At 36.1% G+C, this 22,222-nt stretch overlaps 1 protein-coding gene across 1 annotated transcript in view; it reads left to right on the forward strand.

Moving 5' to 3' along the window:
* Positions 1 to 22,222, forward strand: part of CCDC102B (coiled-coil domain containing 102B) — a 175,506-nt gene that overhangs the window by 124,138 nt on the left and 29,146 nt on the right. Inside the window, exon 5 of the mRNA XM_072851316.1 lies at positions 413 to 421. Coding sequence (XP_072707417.1) covers positions 413 to 421 — 9 coding nt within the window. The remainder of the gene's footprint in view (positions 1 to 412; positions 422 to 22,222) is intronic.

Consider the following 22,222-nt stretch of genomic DNA (forward strand, 5'->3'; position numbering starts at 1 on the left):
AAAAGAGTCCCAAGGGAGACCTTATTGCTCTCTACAACTACCTGAAAGGAGGTTGTAGAGAGGTGGGGGTCAGTCTTTTCTCCCAGATAACAAGTGATAGGACGAGAGGAAATGGCCTCAAGTTGCGCCAGGGGAGGTTTAGACTGGATATTAGGAAATTTTACTTCCCCAAAAGGGTTATCAAGCATTGGAACAGGCTGCCCAGGGAAGTGGTTGAGTCACCATCCTTGGAGCTATTTAAAAAAGGTGTGGATGAGGTGCTTAGGGACATGGTGTAGTGGTGGACTTGTTTTACAGTTAGGTTTACAGTTGGACTTGTTGATCTTAAAGGTCTTTTCCAACCTATATGATTCTGTGATTCTGTGATTCTGTGAAATTTAAAGCCTCTCTCCTTCAGAAATTAATAAGGAAGATAAATGAAGTTCTGGAACTCATGTAGATTTTAGATAATGAAATTATGTTTTCAGGACTTTTCAAACCAAATTAATTGCAACTTATACAAATCTTGGCTCAAATGTGATAGTTTTTGATCCTCGGTCTACAAACAACATCATACTTAAGCTAAAATCTTTAGCAGTAACTAAGCTGCAAATGATTAATCATCCACATTTCTTTTTTTTTTTTTTTATTATCAATCCAGTATATTTCTTCAGTATATTAAATGTAAACTATGTGAACTTGCTATGCTTAATAACACACTGGAAAATAGTCAGTGTACCTAAATGTACCTAAGATTCTCTGTTGTAGAATCTAGCATCATGTCTTATTTCTAATAAAAATATTTGGTAATAAAAATCAATCACGATGTTATGTTTTCCAAACATTTCAAAGTGCTTAACAATCATTACTTTTTCAGTAGAAGGAAAAACTGAAAAATGTTTTGTGTTTTAGTCAGACCTAAATATTCCTGGCAAGTTTCAGTAGCATTTTGGAATCACAGAATAATTTAGGTTGGAAAGGACCTAAGAAAAGGATATCTTGCCCAACCTTATGCTTTGAGCAGAGTTAACTTTAGGGATCAATGTGGTTGCTCAGAGCCTTAACCAGTCAATGCTTTGAATGTTTCCAGCAAGAGACTCCACAACTTCTTCAGGCAACCTCTTTTGTTGGAACTTTACATGTGTGCATTCAACAACAGTCCCCATCCTAAATACAATATATGGTAAATTTCTGAGAGGGAGCTAACTGCTGATGAACAAATGAGCAGTAAAATATTGTCTGAGGGAACAAGCACAGTTTGCTTCTGAGATACCGGCTATCTGTGTATTTGCAACAGTTCTATGATAATAAAGCAAAGCTAAGTTTTAAAGAGGATTCTGAAAGATTGGAAGAGAGTAAAAGAAATGTCTAAATTAATATCTAGTTTAAGCAAGCATAATACCATTGATTTAGTCAAAGAAATGCATTTTTGTCTTAGCCCAGGAACTTCCTTAAACCTTGTTAGTTGTAATCTCGAACTAAAGGTATTTTTTTATTTTCCTGTTTTCTGTGGTTTTCCATCTACTTATTTCTTCATTTAATGTCATATTTTATTTATTCAAGATCACTTAACTTTTATATAAATCATTTTCATAATTTTTTTTCTCACTGGTATTGGTTATGACAACTGTTGTTCATTAAAAATACTGAAAGCATGAATTATAGTCGGGCTTCAAAGTCCAGTGCTATAAATTCTTTGATAATGTGAAAGAGGTGACTCCATTATTTCCACAATATGTGAGAGTGAAATAAAAATTCCCTTTTTTTATAAGAAACTCTGAAACTTAAAAACTGATACCTGGTACCGTATAATAGGATTAGGGCTAATACTGTTTCTGTTACAGTCAGGAAGGAAGATATCTGTCTCTAGCATTGAGGAAAAGGACAAGATGGATATGTGTCTGGACTAGAGCTGGAACAAGAGGCTAGATATACAATTTCATTGCATAGACTTTTCTATGGTCAATATAGATTCTTGGTGCTTGCCAAAGTGAATTTGTCTCTCAAGGGGGAAAAAGCAGCATCCTGGAGTTTGTGTTCTGAACAAAACAATTACCTTGCAGTCAAAAGAAACACACATCATTTCTGCAGCTGTCCAAATCATGGATGCTTACTGTATCATTTTTCCCTGTGGTCCAAGACTAAATGTTCCATCTGCAAAATGATTAAATGAATTTCATATGTAAACACATTTATCATTCCATTTTAATGGAGTTGCCCTTCATTAGAGGCTGTCATTCAAAATTAATATGAGGAGCTATTACTGAGATATCTAAAATGAAGAGCTGAATGACATAGTACTCATTTTTCAGAAGTATGGACGTTGTGAAATGGGAATTGAGCACTGATAGCAGATTGATGTAATACTTAGCTACATTTTTATTCCAATCATTCCTGTCAGTCAAAGTGTGGCAAACTAAAGGAGAAAATACGACAGAAGAAACATTCAAAGCAACAAGCATAGACAAAAGAATGTCCTTCTCTTGTCCATTATGCTTATAGCACTAATATGTATATCAATATTGGACTAATATTTTTATCTAGAGTTTTAGCTGACAAAGGAAAGGTAAAAAAAAAAAAAGGAGAGGAAAATCTTCAAGTACGATTGTATTTTCAGTAAATACTGTGTGTAAAATATCTCTGTTAGCCTTTCTGATTTATTTGCTGAGTAATAGATCACCAGAATGATGTGATCTTATATATTACTCCATGTTATTCATTTAACTTTCTACTTTTTTTTCGTAGCAGATATTTATATTTCTGTTCTTTTTAACAAAAGTCTATATTTTGCTATATATGTAATCATAACTGTTAGACTATGACTTTATTATAGTCATACTTTGTGTGGGTCTTTTTTGAGGTATGCATTTTTGTGTCCTTTTTATAGCATATGGCATCTTTGGCTGTCTGCTTGTCAAGGGGAGGAAATATTTCTTGTATCTGCTATCCTACCAATTCAGTTTATACTTTGTCGTATCTTCACGCTATCAAAATTTACATATAATAATTAGTATTGTTTAGTTTGATTAGAGCATGCATCTGCTCCTGAAAATTATGATGCTTCAGTTTTATTCTACTGTTTACTCTCATTACAATGACAATCCATTGCCAGTAATTTGATTATTGTTTACCTCAAGACCTGAAACGGAGCAGTAGTCATCTGCCTTCAGCAGCATCTGTATGCACCTACCATCTGTTCTCATGCGGTCATGAGGCACTATCTGTAAAAAATTTCTTCCTTTCAGTTTGTGAATGGTTTCTAGACTTACTTAATATTTGCTGCTAAGCAAATTAGCCACTTTCTTGTGTTTAGAGTTAATAAGACATAACATAATATCCTTTTTTAAAAAAAAAAAATGTATCTCAGGAAAGACTAGTTTTCATTACTGCTTTAGTTTTTTATAATAATTTCCATAAGAAAAGTGTGCTGTAAAATTTAGATGGCAATAAACTGAAGCATTCTGTAAGCTTAGAATTTATTTTAGTATCAGTAAAATTTTGTAAATTTTTTCATCATGACAACCTGTTGCTAGGTACATAAGATTACATTTAAACTATTGATGCATTAGGTAGACTTATTTTTCTCTTGAGGAAGTAAAGAAGTAAAATAAGGACAGTTTAACATGTGCATCTCATTTATATTGTTACAAAAATCAAATGTATACCGGGAGAATCTGTACTAATCCTGGGACATGGCCAATAGCCACGTTTGACATTTATATGGCAGAGAGGAATGAGCCACATTTTGCCCATTTAAAATTATTTGATTTCATCACAGTTTTTAAATATCTTTAAAACAGTAGTAAACTGTGTTTTAATGGTGTTGAATCCCTTGCTATTATCACAAAATATGCAAGACAGAACACTGTATAACTTCTGTATTGTAGTCAGTTTTCTTCTGTCACTCTGACCTAATTAGTAATGAGATTAGGGATGGAAGACTTTATAAGCCTAGCTTTATGGCAAACCTGTTTGGCAAATATAACCACTTCCTAAATCCAACTGAACTGGCAACATTTTGCATTTTATATCTTAGTTTGCTTTCTATAACAAAATGTTCTTGTGTTTTGTTTGTACCATTGTTTGTCAGTAAGTGGATACGGATGTCCTTGTTGAAAATGTAGAGCACAGAAAATAATGAAAAAAAGAAGAAAAAAAAAAAAGGAAAAAAAGAGAGGAATATTATTAAAATAATGGTACTAAAATTCTAAAACTTTTTTCTTAAAATTAAAGTAAGTATGCAAGGGCAGGTACTTGATATAATTATTATCTCTGGTTTATATTTTAGCTTACTCCTTCTCTTGCCCCTCTCCCCCCCAGACTCTGAATATAGCAGAATCTAAGGAATATAGGGAGGAAAAAAGTTGGCTGTGAACAACAGTATGTACATTTTATTACTTGGTAATGGTTTCTAGCTTCACACAAGCATAAAATTGACATTAACTTAGTTAATCTGCAGTTCTTAGTCTAAGTGCAAGGTTAATGATAAAACAAATGACGGAAAAATGGATGTGGCTACAGCGACCATTCTGCTTAGTCTTCATGTATTGTCAAAGTTTTTTTTTCTCTACCTCACTTTTAAAAAATACACACGTAAAGAACTGTGTAAACATAAGTGATGAGAAAGGAAAACACTCAGCAATATTTTCATGGGAATTTAAATTTACATTATTAACGTGCTGATCCTTCCTAATTCTAGACAATTTTCATCAGAATAAGTGAAGATTGATCTAGTGCCCAATGTAAGCTTTGCTTCAGGAAATTAAAAAGATGAAAAATGTCCACAATACATGCATTGAACTGGTAATGTAAGTAAGTCCTGTTGGATTCGTAAAGCTGGAGCCACATGTTCACATCAGCATTCATTGAGCATACATAACTAATGAGTAAAAATGTTATTTCTATTAAAGATTCTTAATAAACCATAAAGGGTAGATTGGAAAAATTATAGTTGTCCAATTTTAGCATAAATAAAGGAAAAACATGAGAAAATTAAAGTAATCTAATAATCTTTTATAGAGACAAATCAATTTTTAAAAAAATCTTCCGGAGGAAAAGCTAATACTTTGCTGATAAGCTGTAATTTTCTGCTTAATAATTATCTTTTAGGAACAGTCATATTTTATTAAAATGACTAATTAACTCACTGTACTGCTGTGCTAATAGTGAAGGAAGCACAATAACTGAATATTGATAGTATGAGTTTTTAATAAGAGAAAAAAGTTAAATAGTAATGTGTTCCCCATATTCCATAGCAACAATTTAAATGTAAATGTACAATACAAAAAGGACCTCCATTTTTCTCCTACATGGAAGGAATGTATGCATTCTGGTAAAGAACATTTTTGTTCAGGAATCAGCCTGAGAAAAGAGACAGGCTAGTGGCAAAATGTCAGTTGTTAAAACACAGGTTAAAATCCTGGTCTTCTGAAATCAATGAGTTCAGCAGGGCCATATTTCAAGCAGGGTTATCTTTCTTGAAGTGAGAATTCAAAAAGAGTATTTTCCAAAAATCTAATTTCCTGAGTCTTATGCTTCACAACCATTGCAAAATCCACTTGTCCTCTTGGAACAATAGGACTGCAGATATTTGGAGAACAGAAACCTATTCTCTAGGAATGTAGTAGATGATTGATACAATATAGGACTAACTGAGGTCTCATTGCTACTAATGGCACTTCTCTGACATAAGATTCAGAAGTCTTGCTCTACTTGATGAACAATGGATAGTGCAAGAGGGGCCTATATATAGAACATAAAGTAGTGGCATGAAACTTGGGCTGATGGAAATTTTTGCTGAGAAAGAGAACCTGGGATAAATAGTAGAATAGAAGTAAAAAAGTTGTTCATCAATCAGTATTTTCCCATGGCTAGTCAGGAATTGGTTGAGCTTGCACATGGCCTATATGAATTTTGTAGTCAAATCAGAGCTCACACTAAAAAGGAAGGTTAGAGTTAAGTGGTGCTTCAAGGCATACGTGAACAATAAATTAGAACTGTTCTATACATTGTTTCCAGCAAGGAATATTCATTTTCATAACAGCCCTTACCTTCTGTAGAGAAAGATCTGACATCCAAATTTTACATCCAGCTAGATAATTTCAACGCTACTGTCATATTCATAGCTTGATATCCTTACTTTGCTTTGGCATTTCTAATTTATAACACAGGCAGTCATCTAAATAATTCAGGTCGAATGTTTGCACTTGCAAAGTGGAAAAAGTTGAAAGACTTTGAAAGGAAAACCTACAATCTTTTTCTAGTACCTTCCAATTATGCTTCCAAAAGGATGAAGGGAAAAATAGATACCAAACTGACATTTGGACATATTAAACAGATTCAGTGCTACATTGCATATCAATACGAGCTACAACCCCACAGTGTTAGTTGTGTCACTGCATAAGGTTGCTAACAAATAGTTTCCTAATATGGAAATCTAGTATGGAAGGTAAGCAAAATACAAAGCAATATTATCTATGCCGTTTTTCACATGGTATTGTAGGTTTCTAGTATTATTATTAGGTTCCAATTTATTTTTTATGAAACAGCATCCTAGAATAACTGTCTTTCTCGCATTTTGTCCAGCTCTCTATTTGAGAGGAATCCTTTGCTTTTCTTTTGTATCCTGTTTTATTTTCCTTGCTCTTACTACCCTCTAATTAGGGTAGCCACTAATGTGAAAACTATGGTTTCTCTATGTGAATTGAAGCAAGGACTGATGAAGGGACTTTCACCCTGAATTTATAATGGGAGTTATAATAACCAGTTTCTTCACAATGTTGCATTTTATTATAACAGTTCATAGCTAAAAGTACTGAGAAATTATTCATGTCAAAATTAGAAAAAAAAATGAATCTCAGAAGTGCAGAAAGCAAAGAAAGCAAGAATTTGACTTTCAGGCAAAACTGTTATCCAAGACTACGTCCTTTAGAAAACTGGAGGGACGGACAAGGGTGGAAATTAGCACTACAAACCAAAAAATGTTATGAACTGTTCCCAGGGCTAGAGGCAGATATGATTAAATACAGCATTTCAGATAAATAATACTGCTAATCAAATGTAATCTGTTAATATCAGCCTCAGACAGGATCATGCTAGACATAGTGTGCTGTTGTATAGTATATTCCTGTCAATCAGACCCAAATAATTAGTCAAATAAGAGTTTTATCTTCACAAACATATCTGTAAAGAAGTTTTTCACTGGAATTTTGTTCTTAATTATTTTCAATTAGGAGCTACTCATGCTCTTAAACAATACCAGTTCCTTACAAAAGTATTAGACCCTGAAATTCCTGTCACCTTGTAATAGCTCAGTGATGAGAATCCCCATCAGGAGACCATGGGCTGGGTTCCTGCTTTGCTTTACTCAGATTAGCAATCTGCTGTTCCAGCTATGAAACTGAAAAGCAAATATTGTAGCCCCTACTTCAGTGCATTTCTCCAGCCTCGGTTCTATGGTAATCTTTCCTGTCTGTCAAATCATATTCAATGTGAGTATTCAAGCACAGAAGATCTCTTACTTTACCAGTAGTAATTGTAATAATATTTCAGGTATAAAAAATGCTAATTCCTAGAGCTATTGGTCATATTTTTGAATCACAAAACAGTACATGCTTATTTTTAAATTATCTCTACTGCAGTGGAGTTACTTGAAAGCAAATTAATTGAATAAATAAAACAGACTTTTTCTTATACTGATACTCCATGAAAAGCATTTGATCAGAAGTTTGGCTGTAGCTTATAAATCAACTACCAGCATGATTTTTAGAGATACTGTGATGACTGAGAAAAAACAAGAAATATATACTATGCCAGCCTGTAACCTTTCTTCAGTGAACGATTAAGTTGTGGTCTCCCTTTCAGTTTTGCTCTTTTCTTACAGCAGGTCATCTTCAAACCTCCGTCACTTTAGCCATTAGGAAAGTAATGCTGAAGAGACTTATTTGAGATGTAAAAAGAAATAGATTACATACGGAAATACTCACTATACAGGTCAAGTGCTTTCAAATAATTTAAATGGTCAAATCTATCACCATTTTTTTCGCTCTCTTTTCTTTTGATGAATACATAGGCAAGAACTAACTCTTCTCCTGAGCTTTTTGGTTTCAGAGTTTCTGATTGGAAAAACAAGTTGAATGTTTTTTGTCCTGTAATCTGTAGGAAATTAAGTTATGAAGGAAAGCATACTTGCATAGCTTCAAGACATTCGTACTTACTGTAGTCAAAATATAACATGGCCTCCATAGTCTGTCTGACCTGTGTTGCAAATGACATCAGTTTATAAAATGTGCAGTTTTCAGAACAGTCAAAGACTAGGTGTTCTTCATGACCCAAGAATAAACCCCTACAGATCTTGTTATCATAAGATGATATATTTGTCAACACATCTTTATGTAACACTTGTCATATGTTCTGAAATTTGATACAATTTGAGGTTCAAATGTAATTCTTTTGAGAAGGAACTACCTATAACATACATTAACTTTCTCATCGTTTTCATTCTGTTTCAAAAGCTAAAGATCTTTCTTAAACATTCACAGCACTATCAGGAAGTTAATCTACAGCTTTGTTTTAGGGGGTTTTGTTCTTTTTTAAATAAGAGATATCTGGAAGTCTCATCAGAATGTAGCAATGATTTTCCTAGTAGTGTTGAGAAATACTCATTTGTAATATGTAAGCAACTGTTTGGGCACATTGAGAAAAATCTACGGGAATATTTCATAAAGGTATAATTTCCAGTGTGAACAGTCAAATTTTTAACTCGCTTGGACTGTGATATTGTGTTGGCTTAATAAAGACTCTCACACAGTGGGCAGCAGACAGCCTTGTGTGGCTTGCAAAATTAGCTGTGCTTCTTGAGTTTTCAGTTAGCATTGGCTTGGATCCTTCTGAGTTTCCGCTATATAAGCTCCAGAGTGATATTCTTTCATATGCTGGAGGTCATCATCAAACGCTGAGCACTTTGGGGCTGGGGGGGGGTTGAAATTATGCATACATAACATTACTTTACTGAGTCTTTTTGGGTTTTTTGTTGTTTTTTTTTTTTTTAATTAAAAGTTTGATGACTAGGAATGTAGTGCTTATGCCGTTCTTTAAAATTAATATGAGCTGCAAATGCTTGCAGTAAACAATGATTAAAATGTATGACTCAAAACTATGGCTGCTGGGTTGGCTTTTTTGTAGTTTACAAATATCAACTAAACACAAAATTATGTGCTGTATGTAGCAGAGCACCGTATAATTATTGTCAGGAGTGACACCACTCAGCCTGCTGAGTGAGAAGGCTGGGCTTTGGGTTGTTGTTTTTTCTTTATTCTACTATAATAGCTGTGTTTATGTATTAAGCTGCCAGACTGTCTGATTAAGTTATTATTCTTGAGATTGCCTTCTTCAGAACTAAATGTTTTTGGAATAGCTGGGGTGCTGGTTTTGTTTTGTGTCAGTATTGTTGGGGTTTTTTTGTAATACCAAGAACAAAACCAAAACCCCAACACTTTTCATTTCTGATGTTGTTGAAGTATATTTGCATCACATTGTGGGAAAAGATTTTCATATTTGTTGTATTGTTTTATCTTAAAAAACATAAGAGAACATATTGCAGGTTGCTTGACTTACTTCCACTGTTGCCATTCCCCTAGTGATGTCTTATGCTCCCCAAAAAGTTTCCAATTGCTTACTTGAATTTTTAATCTAATGTGAATACTAATATGACTCGTGAATAATTATAGGTTCCTGGCACAAAGATTAAATCTAGAGGTAAACCCTTTTAAGAAAGGCCATTGAAGAAAGTCAGATTTGATTTGAGGTTATATAGAAATATAAAGAAAATCTCTGAAAAAGCTCATCATATTCAAGCTTAGAAAATATTTTGAATAAACTTCACTGTAACACATACACACAAAATATAACATAGGGAAACAAAAAGCCTGAAAAATAGTCACAACTACTCTACCAAAGATAGAAACATTGCAATTAAGTGACTTATGACATTAATTACAGAATAAGTTATTTAAAGAGTTTAGGTTGAATATTACTGTGTCCTTTGCAAGTAGTGATTTGCCAAATGAATTAATAGAGTTTACAATAGTCAACAAATGTAAGGTTCACAAAACTTCCTGGCTTTGTCTCATGGAAGGTTAACAAGCCCTTTTATCATAGAATCATAGAATCATAGAATCATAGAATCATAGAATCATAGAATCATAAAATCATAGAATCATAGAATCATAGAATACCAGGTTGGAAGGAACCTCAAGGATCATCTGGGCCAACCTTTCTTGGCAAAAGCACAGGCTAGACAAGATGGCCCAGCACCCTGTCCACCTGAATCTTAAAAGTATCCAATGTTGGGGAATACACCACTTCCCTGAGGAGATTATTCCAATGGCTGATTGTTCTCATTGTGAATAATTTTCCTCTTGTGTCCAGTCAGAATCTCCCCAGGATTAACTTGTACCTATTACCCCTTGTCTTTTCCATGTGACTCCTTGTAAAAAGGGAGTCTCCATCTTCTTCGTAGCCACCCTTTAGATACTGGAACATGGCGATAAGGTCTCCCCTAAGCTGCCTTTTCACAAGGCTGAACAAACCCAGGTCTCTCAGCGTTTCCTCATACGGGAGGCTTCCCAGTCCTTTGACCATCTTTGTGGCCCTTCTCTGGACCCCCTCCAGCCTGTCCACATCTTTTTTGCATAGCAGGGACCAAAACAGAACACATTATTCCAGGTGTGGCCTGACAAGCGCTGAGTAGAGTGGGATAATGACATCTTTATCTCTGCTGGCGATGCCCTTGTTGATGCAGCCCAGCGTCCTGTTGGCTTTCTTTGCTGCAGCAGCACACTGTTCACTCATCTTGAGCTTGTTGTCCACCAGGTCCCCCAGGTCCTTTTCCACAGAGCTGCTCCCCAGCCCAGTAGATCCCAGCCTGTGCTACACTCCTGGATTATGTTTTCCCAGGTGCAAGACCTTACACTTGTCCTTGTTGAACTTCATAAGGTTCTTGTTAGCCCACTCTTCCAGCCTATCCAGGTCTTCCTGCAGGGTGGCTCTCCCTTCTGAGGTGTCCACTTCCCCACTCAGTTTGGTATCATCATCAAACTTCATCAGGATACACTTGATCCCATCATCCAGATCACTTATGAAGATATTAAACAGCATTGGGCCCAATATCGATCCCTGGGGGACCTTGTGACAGGTTGCCAGTTTGAAAAGGAGCTGTTTAGCACCACCATCTGGGTGTGGCCTGTCAGACAGTTCCCCACCCACCTCACAGACCACTTGTCTAGACCGTAACACATCAGTTTCTCTAGGAGGAGGCTGAGAGAAACCATATCGAAAGCCTTGCAGAAATCCAGGTAGGCAATGTCCACCGCTCGCCCCATATCAACCAAGCAGGTTACTTTGTCATAGAAGGCGATCAGGTTTGTCAAGCACGATTTGCCCTTGGTGAATCCGTGCTGGCTTTTCCCAATCACGTGCTTCATTTGACTTGTGATAGGCCCCAGGTGGATTCGTTCCATAACTTTCCCAGGGACTGAAGTAAGACTGATGGGCCTATAATTTCCTGGATCCTCCTTTAAGCCCTTCTTGTAGATGGGGGTGACATAAGCCTTCTTCCAGTCTTCTGGGATATCCCCCGATCTCCACGACTTCTCAAAGATTATGGAGAGTGGCCTCACAACGATGTCAGCCATCTCTCTTAACACCCTCGGGTGAATATTGTCAGGGCCCATTGATTTGTAGGGGTCAAGCTCCTGTAATAGTTCACATACCAACTCTTCCTTCACTGATGGTGGGTCTGTGTTGCATCAACCTGGATTTTTGTTCCCAAGGCCTGGGGCCCAACAGTGCTGGTAAAGTCAGAGGTGAAGAAAGTGTTGAGAACCTCTGCCTTTTCAGCATTTTTAGTGACTAATTCACCTCTCCTGTTTAACAGCAGGCCAATATTTTCCTTCTGTTACTGCTTGTTGTTTACATACCTAAAGAACCCTTTCTTGTAGTTTTTGACATCTCTGGCCAATTTCAATTTGAGTTGAGCTTTTGCTTTTCTAACTGCATCTCTGCACACCCTGGCAATGCCCTTGTAGTTCTCTCTGAATACCCTCTCAGGGTATTCATCTGCTTTTCCATCTCTGGTATGCTTCTCTTTTGGTTTTGAGCAGACTCAGAAGCTCGCAGTTAAGCCAAGGGGGTCTCTTGCTCCACCTACTTTCCTTACCTTTAAAGGGGATGAACTGGTTTTGTGCTTCCAGGAGAGCGTTCTTGAAAAACTGCCAGCACTCGCTAGCTCCTTTATCCTTGAAGTTCCCCACAGAATCCCTCCCATCTGAGCTCTGAGCGAGCTGAAGTTTCCTCTTCTAAAATCTAAAACCTTTGTCTTAGAGCTAACCTTCAGTGTGCTCAGCAGGATCCCAAACTCCACAATATTGCGATCACTACAGCCAAGGCTGTCACTAATCGAGATATTACAAAGCAGGTTTTCTTGGTTTGTGAGTAGCAAGTCCAGCAGTGCCTCATTCCTGGTTGGCACATCTAACATTTGTATGAGGAAGCAGTCCTCTATGCATTGCAGGAACTTGATGTTGAACATCATGTGAGCTGCTGTATTGTTCTTCCAACAAATATCTGGGTGGTTGAAGTCATCCATAAGAATCAGGCTCTGTTGATCCAAAGCTTGCTTAAATGACCCAAATATTGCTTCGTTGGCCTCATCGTCTTGGTTTGCAGGTCAGTAGCAGATGCCTGCTGTAAGATCCCCCTTGGAGACGACCCCTCTGATCCTGGCCCAGAGGCATTCAATAGGTGTTCCACAATCGCCATAGTTGACTTCTATACACTCAAGGTTCTCCTTAATATATCCTTAACATATATCTTTTGGAAGATAAAAAATGGCTGAAGAAGAAAGAGGTAGAAAAAAGGGGAGGTTTGGTGTTTTGATAGATCAAATTTTGGTTGAACTCATCATCTTAATACTTAGTGGCTGTAGTCTTTCTATTTCCATAAAAACAACAAGTGAACAATAGTTAAAATAGACTGATTTATCCATAATGTCTGTTTTTCTTGTAAAACATAGCTGTGTATAAAGAACAATTAGTGGCACAACTGTCACACATTAAATTATTTTGTTTAAAACAATATTAAAAAGTCTTTCTATCTCAAATTTAGGTGGCAGTCACAGTGTTGCTGCTTGAATTGTGTATTTCTTAGTAGCTCAGCAACTAACTTAAGAGAACAGTCCATTTTCTGAAATATGAGAGCAAAGTAGTGTTGATATTTCACAATTATATAAAAACATAGGTGATGCTGCCCATGTTAGATTGTGAAATAGCTGTCAAAATGCACTCTGTGAAACCTTAAATATTCTAAAACTAATATATCTCCTATGTCCTTATATAAATAATATTTCATGGTGGATAAGAAGTGAGCTGAACATAGGAGGAATTGATGTATATATATGACCATAAAGAGTAGATAGTCACAAAAACTAATATTAGTCAGTGACACTACCATCCCTAACCTTCCTTGATGTAAACCAAGTGGTCAGGATAGAACAGGAGTCTAACTTTGGTTGTCACCTTGGTATAAATTTTTTTTCTCTCAGTTTACTATTAAGGGATTTGCTTTGAACAAGCTTGCCTGGCTAGAATAAAAGTATACTCTGTTATTAAGCCTCAGTTCTGCATTTCATATGTTACAGAAATAAAATGTACCAAAATATGCTTCAGATATTTTTGTAATCTGTATTTGGGTTTTAGCTTTGTTTTGTTTGTAACATACCTGCTAACTTATCTGTTTGAATCTTTTGTTAATAGAAAGGGAGGAACAAAGTTTTTCCAGAATGTTTCGCTTTCTCTCTGTGATTTGAATGAGAGCCTTTCCTTAGGTAAGGACTATGCTAGTGCACTTTATTAGTTAGAGTTTACAAATCACCTTTCAATTATGTAGGAAAACTTGCACATCTTTAGCAAAGCAGTTTAAGATAATAAGGCTCTTGACAAACTTAGAAAAAACATTTGGTCTCTAACTTGGCAGCTGTCCTCTAACATAGTTTCTAGGAATATTTTAGTGACAATATAGTGTACAGAAATAATTTCTTTAATTGATCAGCGTTCAATCATGTAAAAACAAGCATCTGCCTAAATACACTTCAAAAAATTTTTAATTAAAAAAATTAAGTATAGTAATGATGCAGTATGTTTCACACCAGCTGTATAAATTCAGAGTGACAGAGCTCCCTTGGCCATACATTTAGGGGAAAATTGTGTTTTTCAGTGTGTTCTGAAAGCTGACAAATCCCAGTTCTGCCAGATCAAGGCAAAAATGGAGAGATGCTAAAAGAGAAGTACTATTAATTCATTCCTGTCTCTCAAGCTCTCCTCCCCCCATGCTCTCTTCCCTCGCATCGCTCTCTCCCCCTTGCTCACTCTCTTTCTCTCCCCGCCCCCGACCGCCTCTTTCCCTTTTTTAATTTTTAAATTTTTTTTAATACCATGGATCACCAGCTTCAATACTGCTTTTTTTCAACTATGGCAGCAGCAGGAGAACCAGATTGTAAATTGCAGAGTATCTAACGTGGCTGAGTTATCCCTGTTTATTTAAAGCTCACACAGACCATAGAACACTGACCTATGCAGACTGGTTGGAATGGTTGCTTATTTAAACTTATTACACATTGTCCATGCATTATAAGTTCCATATGTCTTGCCTATAAATGCCATGGGATTTATATTTTATTTTAAGCAGAAATGCCCAATAAAATATTTTAGATTTGATTTCTTTTAATCTAAGTTCAATTTTCTTGTGATTTTGAACTGACCATGTAAATATCATGGGCGCGCAAAAGAAACAAATTTCATGCTAGTTAATCCCCAAGACACCAGCAAGTATAAAACACTGTAAAATTTTACCAATGGAAGTTTGAGGAAAACTTTTTATTTCAGATCCATTAGATGAAGATTTAGTTCTATGCTGTGAACATGCATAAGAAAGCTATGTAAGTGAAAACACTCTGAACAAATAATGGTTTTGACTTTCATATATGAAACTAGACTGGAGGGGGGGATGTTTTTTAAATTACCTATTAAAAAGTATAGAAAAATATTTGACATGTTATGAAAGTTATGAATAAAATAAGTTAGAAATTTTAAAGAATCTTAAAAAGAAGGAAGAATCTGTTAGAATAAGATCTTTCTTTTTGGAGGAAATAATTTAAACTGGTTATTCACTTTCTAGTATTACCAAAGGCTATACTTCTTTTTTGTATGAATAAAGTCCAAGAATACTAATGCGATTTCTACTGGAATTTTTCAAAAAAAGTTAACTAAAATTGTTTTTCTGTACAATGTAATAGTGTTCAAAAATTAATGGATTTTACAAGTAAAAGCTATTTCATTCCAGCATCTAGAACCTAAGGAAATTGCATCTTCTAGACTCATATATTTGTTTTCTTAGATAAATTATTCTAAGTCAAAACTTTTAGAAGCTTGTCACTTAAGATAATTAAATAAAAAAGGAAAAGAATCCAAATGATAGCATGTAGTACTTATATGTATCTTATCTATTTAGATCTTACCCCTTGTAATTCTGCATGAGATCTGGAATTATCTCAGGGGCTAATGAAGGGCAAAATACTCTGGCAGCAATGTGTCAGTATGACAAGTACTGCTTATTTTTACCACAGAGAATTAAAGTACCATTTTTATTTCTTGCCTGCAGTATTTTCTGTAACGCTGTTGACTACTCCTGATTATCCTAGATTGTCTGACTGAAATGAGATATTTATTTGCTTGTTGGCTCAGAACCTCCAGCAGTGTTTTGCTTCTCTGAAATTGGCATTAATATTGCCCATTGGCTTTGATAATTAAATTGTACACCTGTTCAAAAATAAGCACCAGATTGTTAATGATTCTTGGCCATCACACTGTGAGTAGTTTTCCAACAATATTTCTCTTCAAATTAGCAGAACGTTTTTGTATTCCTCTAATTGTGACATGAACTATTCCAAGTCTTCCATGGCAATATATCAGTAAAACCTTAAGTATCTGTATTCTAAACCAATAACACTGTAGCTGAAGTGGGAAACCTGCTGAAAAGATGGACATTCTTATTAAGGTTTTCTTTAATTAATCAGCTCCTAATTACTCCTAATAAGACATAATTAATTTTGGTTATTTCTACAAAGATATAACAACTCTACATATAACTAAATCACTGGAGGTTAAGTAATTATAGTAAATTGAAATCCATCATTTCATATTCTCTGAGAAAAATAACTTGTCTTCTTATATTTAAAATTGCAGGTTATTGAGTAGCTATGAGAGGAATAGCAGAAGCAGAGAATAATGCAGTATAAACTGTCCCATAGACAAACGTTATTACTTGCTATCTTTTTTCTGTAGTAGATGTGATCATACGCTATCACTGTTAACATGTTAGAGCTTTATGAATAACCATTTCTTGCATATTCCTTTACTAATTCCTTTATTTATGAGCTTTGTGTTTCATGTAGGACCTTTCCACCAGGTCAAGGCTTCATTGCACAAATTGATTGTTGAAAGAGCAAAGTACAAAAGGGACTAATACAGTATATTAAAGCCTTTCTTTACCCTCATTCTTTGACTGTATTATATTATTATAGTCTGATCCATACATTTCTAGAGACCGGAATGGCAGAAAGAAGCATCATTGGACACTTCATGAGTATTATACAAAATAAAGTTCTGTTTTCTGTTGTCATTCAGTCTTTGCAAATCTGAGTTCCTTATACAGTTGAAGTTTGGCTTCTCAAGTATTGCTCCATTATTTTTGTTTTATGGCACTTCCTATATTTTAGAATTAATGTTTATTTCCTTGTAAACACAATTCCATCTTTCCTTCACAGCTAATTTTTTACCTGATTACTTGTGGTCTGGACAATCTCTAGAGCATGAACTGTTTTGCTCTCCATAGCATCTCATCCTGCTCAGTTCGGTCTCAGGTTGCTGGGCCTCCTAGACCCAAAAGCAAAGGTATGGTAGCATGTAAGCATGTCTTCTCTGTTCCAAAGAGCCATCTGTGTGGTAGTCTGAAGTTGGTTACTGCATGTGGCAACAGTACTGCTTTTCCTGGGATATGCCTTATTCTCACCTTGCAGAGCTAGAATCTCAATAGCTGGCACTGCAGTTAGATGAGCATTGCGTTCAGTTGGGCCATCTTCATGATATATTTATTCTAATAGCTTCTGCTCAGACTGCACATCTGCTGTATGGCCAAAGGCAAATTGATGAAACAGTCCATGCAAAACAGCATAACCAGTAACTCTTTCTCCATTCCCCATCCCTTCTTTATATGCCCAGGCTGACTCCTGGTGCCATTCAGAGCACCAAGGATCCTTGACCTGTTCCAGGGGGAATCTTACTGTTTTCTTCCTTCATTAAAGTCTCTGATTTTTATCTTTTGTTCTGATTCAGTTTGTATTACCTGTCTCAAGGTTCTGCAAGCTTCAAATGAATGTGAATGGAGAAAAAAATGTACTGTTCAGACCATATGCATCATTAGACTGTATTCATATCTGTTGGCCAAGAAATTTACAGCATAACTGGCACACTAGTTAGTGTCTCTCTCTATAAAATCCCCAGAGATCAGTGTTTTAAAGGAAGGGTTATCTGGTTGCATGCTGCACCAATCCAGGCTGCTTTCTGTTTTGGAGCTGTGCTTCACTTTACCTGAACTAAAAATCCTTCATAATCTGGAGAAGAGATACAAATTCTGTAGAGAGACACAAATGTATAGTTGTGGGGTGTTGGAGTTGCAAATTTGTTAGTTGAATAGTAGCTAGCTTGCTTTCCAGTTCATGTATTTCACTAGTCTTATGTTAAAGTCACATTACATATATTCCCATTTTTATGGATACAGCTTCCAGAAAGAAAGCGAGCAAGCCTCTACTGTGACATGAAAGGCTTCCCATTATCTACTCTATGCACCACAAGCTGTCTATATGCTGAACACATATATTTCTGTTTCCCTTGTTGCTCCCCCTGCTATGTTCATTTGGCCATAATGTCTGATTCTGATTTGTTCTATGCCTGTGGTGTCTCTTTAAGCCTGTGAACTTGCATCAAATCCTGTTCCCTTTACTTAGATTGTGCCATTTTTACATAGAAACATTATAGCCAAGGCTCCCCAGAATCTGTACTGGCTGTACTGTACCGTGGAATCACATGCCCTTCAACTAATCCTGTCTTTGACATGTCTGATGTATGTCTGGAAGCCAGATCTCTCAGCTTTCCAACACACGCATTTAATAGTCTTCCCCACAGGAGTATATCTTGCCTGTTATCCTCTAAAAGGTCTTGAGGGCAAGACTTATGAGTAGCATGTGAGGTCACTTGGCTTGTTCAGCCTGGAGAAGAGAAAGCTGAGGGGTGACCTTATCGCAGTCTACAACTTCCTCAAGGGGGGCAGCGGAGAGGGGGTGCTGATCTCCTCTCTCTGGTGACTAGTGACAGGACATGAGGAAATGGAATGAAGCTGTGTCAGGGGAGGTTCAGATTAGACATTAGCAAAAGGTTCTTCAGTGAGAGGGTTCTCAGTCACTGGAACAGGCTCCCCAGGGAAGTGGACACAACACCAAGCCTGTCAGAGTTCAAGGAGCATCTGGATGATGCTCTTAGTCATATGATTTAGTTTTAGGTAGTCTTGTGAGGAGCAGGGAATTGGACTCGATGATTGTTATGGGTCCCTTCCAACTTGAGATATTCTATGATTCTATGTGGCCTTGTTGACATCATTATTGCTTCTAGGTGGTGAGAATAAACCTTGATAACAGGACTTATTTGTTGTTTTCTTCCCATTCCTACTGGGAGCATAGAAAAGCTTTGTCCTCTTTGCCCTAATTCCTCATCATCTCAACTAGTCCTTCTTAACCCACGTTAAGAGGGAGTTAACCTATGTTAACTCTTAACCTATGTTAAGAGTTGCATTAACTTATCTTTTGTTCCACTACCTTGTGTTGTCCAAATTTTCTTCTTGGTTTGGAAATATGTCTTTGACAGCATTCTGAGGGCCTCTGTGGTGCCCTTACAGTGTTTCTTATACGTTTTGTTAATTATCCTTTCTTCTTTGCTGTGGCTTTCTCTAGAGTGACCACTGACTCCAAGTTTCGTGTCCCACTTACTGTGCAACAGCATGAAAACTTTTTCTTTATAAAACTGAATGGGTTCCATTTGTTAGGACAAAACCAGTTTAAATAGACTTGTGAATACAGCTAGTATTCCAGACAAACTTTCTTATACCTCCTTCAGTATTTTCCCTTCTGTAGTATGGGGTCTTTCGGTCTTTTATTTAATCTACAGGCAGACTGGTGTCATGTGGCAGCAAAAGAATGTCCACACCCTCACCAAAGATCTAGCCTGAAGACAAACTGAGAGAAGAATCTTTTCTTCCTTCCATCACAGGCAAAAGAAAATAAAGTATGTGAGGGAAAATGAGTTTTCTTAATCTTGTAAGTAGAACAGCCAAGCTCATCCACCGCTTCTGACATTTTATTTAGCACAGTAATTTACTAAAGGCTCTGTATTGACTACAATCCCTCAATTCCAGTTATCCAAAACTTTTGTCTGTATTAATTATTGTCTAACACAAAAAGGAAGTTGTTCCCCAGGGTCAGCATATCTCTTTCTAAGCCTTGGTTACCTATATAGTCAATCATACTGAATATAAAACGGTTATTCATGTTGACACTGCTTTTCTCACCATATTGGGAAATCCTCAGTTAGAACAAATAGACTTTAAATACTGTTAGAGTTCAACAAAGAAAAAACCAAACCAAACCAAAACAAAACCAACAACCTACCGCCTATACAAACAGGCTGGCAGATAGTCAGGGAAGCTGCAAAGTTTATTTGTGGGGGAATTGCAGGCTGTGGTGCAGAAAGAATGGGAGAATTGCTGGAAATGCCAGTTAAAAATTAGGAATGCCCAGTAGAAGTTATAGAAGAGTGCTTGATGCTCTTGTATTGTATCTCAGCATTTATCAATCCCAGCTGCAACCATTATTTTTATTTTGGGGTTTGGTTTTACTTTTTTGACAAGGAAATATCAAAATATTACTTCAATGTAGTGAAGCCATAGAGCCATCTTCTGATACACGTTATAAAGTAATTTAAACCTGTATTCTCAAACAGTGATGTGTCATTTTAATGAACTTAGGAAGCAGTTTGAGGAGCAAACACATTTCTACACAGAGATAAAACTCAAAATATGAGTTTTGTTGCTATATGGGATTTTGTGGTTTGGGGTTTTTTTTGTCAACTTATGTGGTAGGTGTTGTCATTTCCAACACAGCAACCATGAATGACAGTAGCCTAGAGCTGTTGAAGTATCTGCATTAAAAAAAGCAGCTAGAAGTAGCTGGAGAAATGTAATGGAATGGCATGCCTATTCCAATGTTAATGTGTCTGTTCAACAGAGGATAAAATGAATGAGGAGCAAAATGATGCCAAGAACAAGGAGAAACTTCTTAGAAACAAAGCACCAATATTGGGAATGTAAAAATTGCTTACTATAACACTTTCCTATCAAAGTAAAACCAAAGAGGAAAGTGATCTTATGTAATACTCTTCACTGAGTTCCTAGCATCTTTATCACAACCAACCTATGTTGTAAATGTCAGGCTCCAATCATCAGGAAGTATATTTCAAACCTGTGGCACCACTGATACTAAAGGATACATTCTCAAATGCATTAGCAAGACTAGAAAGGGATTGAACATTTCCATGGATAACAAGACAGAGTCAGCATATGTAAACAAATCATTTGGAAAGGGTATATAAAACTCTGAAATCCATGATTAAGGCAAATACTAAATATCCTCTATTACACAAGTAGATTATTCCAAATCAGCCTTCGGTAGAATTAATATATATTCTTGTAAAATGGCTGATACTGTCTGAGGGGTGGGGGGAATCCTCACAGTAAAAATATCCTGGCTTGATCAACATAGGCATCATGCAGAGCTATTGCAGTGACTGAAGAAGGCTGCACTTTCAAACACAAAATAATTTTTGGAAATAAGTGACATGATTACATCTCCTTGTTAGACAAGATACTAATACTGCAGCTCATTTTGTTTATATGATGTATTGGCTTTTCTAAAAATATAAACACTGGAGTGTTATAAAATAGAACTTTTTCAATTTAAGAGACTTTAGTGTTTTATTTGTTTTCCTGTGTGCATATAATATCTTGGAGACCCATCAAGAAGATCCCATCAGCTTTCTCAAGATTGTGGAAAATAATTTAGAAACACATAACCTGATTCTTCAGATAAATATATCTATTTTGGGGGAGGCTCCTAATTTCTTTTTGTCTTTTCTGAATCAACTGGAAATTTTGGTAATGTTTGGTCTTATTAATTTTCAGGGGAAATAAGTACAAACAAAATACATAGAAATTTAAATATTTTAGAAGCAAATGCATAGATTTCAGACTACTGGTGTGCTCTGTTTTTAAAATAATATAGTTAAAGCCTTTATCTAAAAAGTCAGTATTTACACAATTTCATTGAAACTGTTGATACTGAATGACAAGATGTAGCTGCAAAATATACTAAGTAATAGAAAATTGAAACATTTAAGAGATGTCTCATAAATTCTTTAAAATACTCATATGTTAAGTCTGTATTGGATATTACTGGCATTTCATGAAGGTTTTTGAAATTTCAAAAAATGGTCTTTGAATAAAGATAAACATTTGCAGGTATTTCAGTCACATGTGCATTTGTAGTGAAAACCTGAAATAACTAGGGAGGTGTTATTTTAAGTTTGTTTAGTCTTCAGGGGATGTAAAACTTATATTTGACTCCTTGAACTGTAGGGTTTATTTAGTGTATTTATTTTTGGTTCATTTTTAAGTCAGTGTTGTCCCTACCATTTTAGATGGTGAGGGTCCTCCTTCCCCCTCCCACCTTGCATGCTCTGAGGGCTACAGCTCTGGCACAGTATGCTGCCTGTGCTAGCGTGTGCTTCCTCTTCCAGTGTGCGGTGGTGCCAGGCTTAGCACCAGTACATTCAGTCTAACAAGGAAATAAGTCTGAGAAAGAGTCAGCAGGTTATAGAGTTAATGGTGGGGGCAGATCCCACTGCCCCTGGTAGTAAAAGCCTTCCTCTTTTACTTGATTAAATTTTACTTTTTGGATAAATCAACTGAAACATAATAAAATCCATACTATTTGATAATAACTTCTATAGACATGGTGCTGGAGCTA

This window comes from Ciconia boyciana, chromosome 2 (assembly GCF_034638445.1).
Source record: "Ciconia boyciana chromosome 2, ASM3463844v1, whole genome shotgun sequence".
Lineage (NCBI taxonomy): Eukaryota > Metazoa > Chordata > Aves > Ciconiiformes > Ciconiidae > Ciconia > Ciconia boyciana.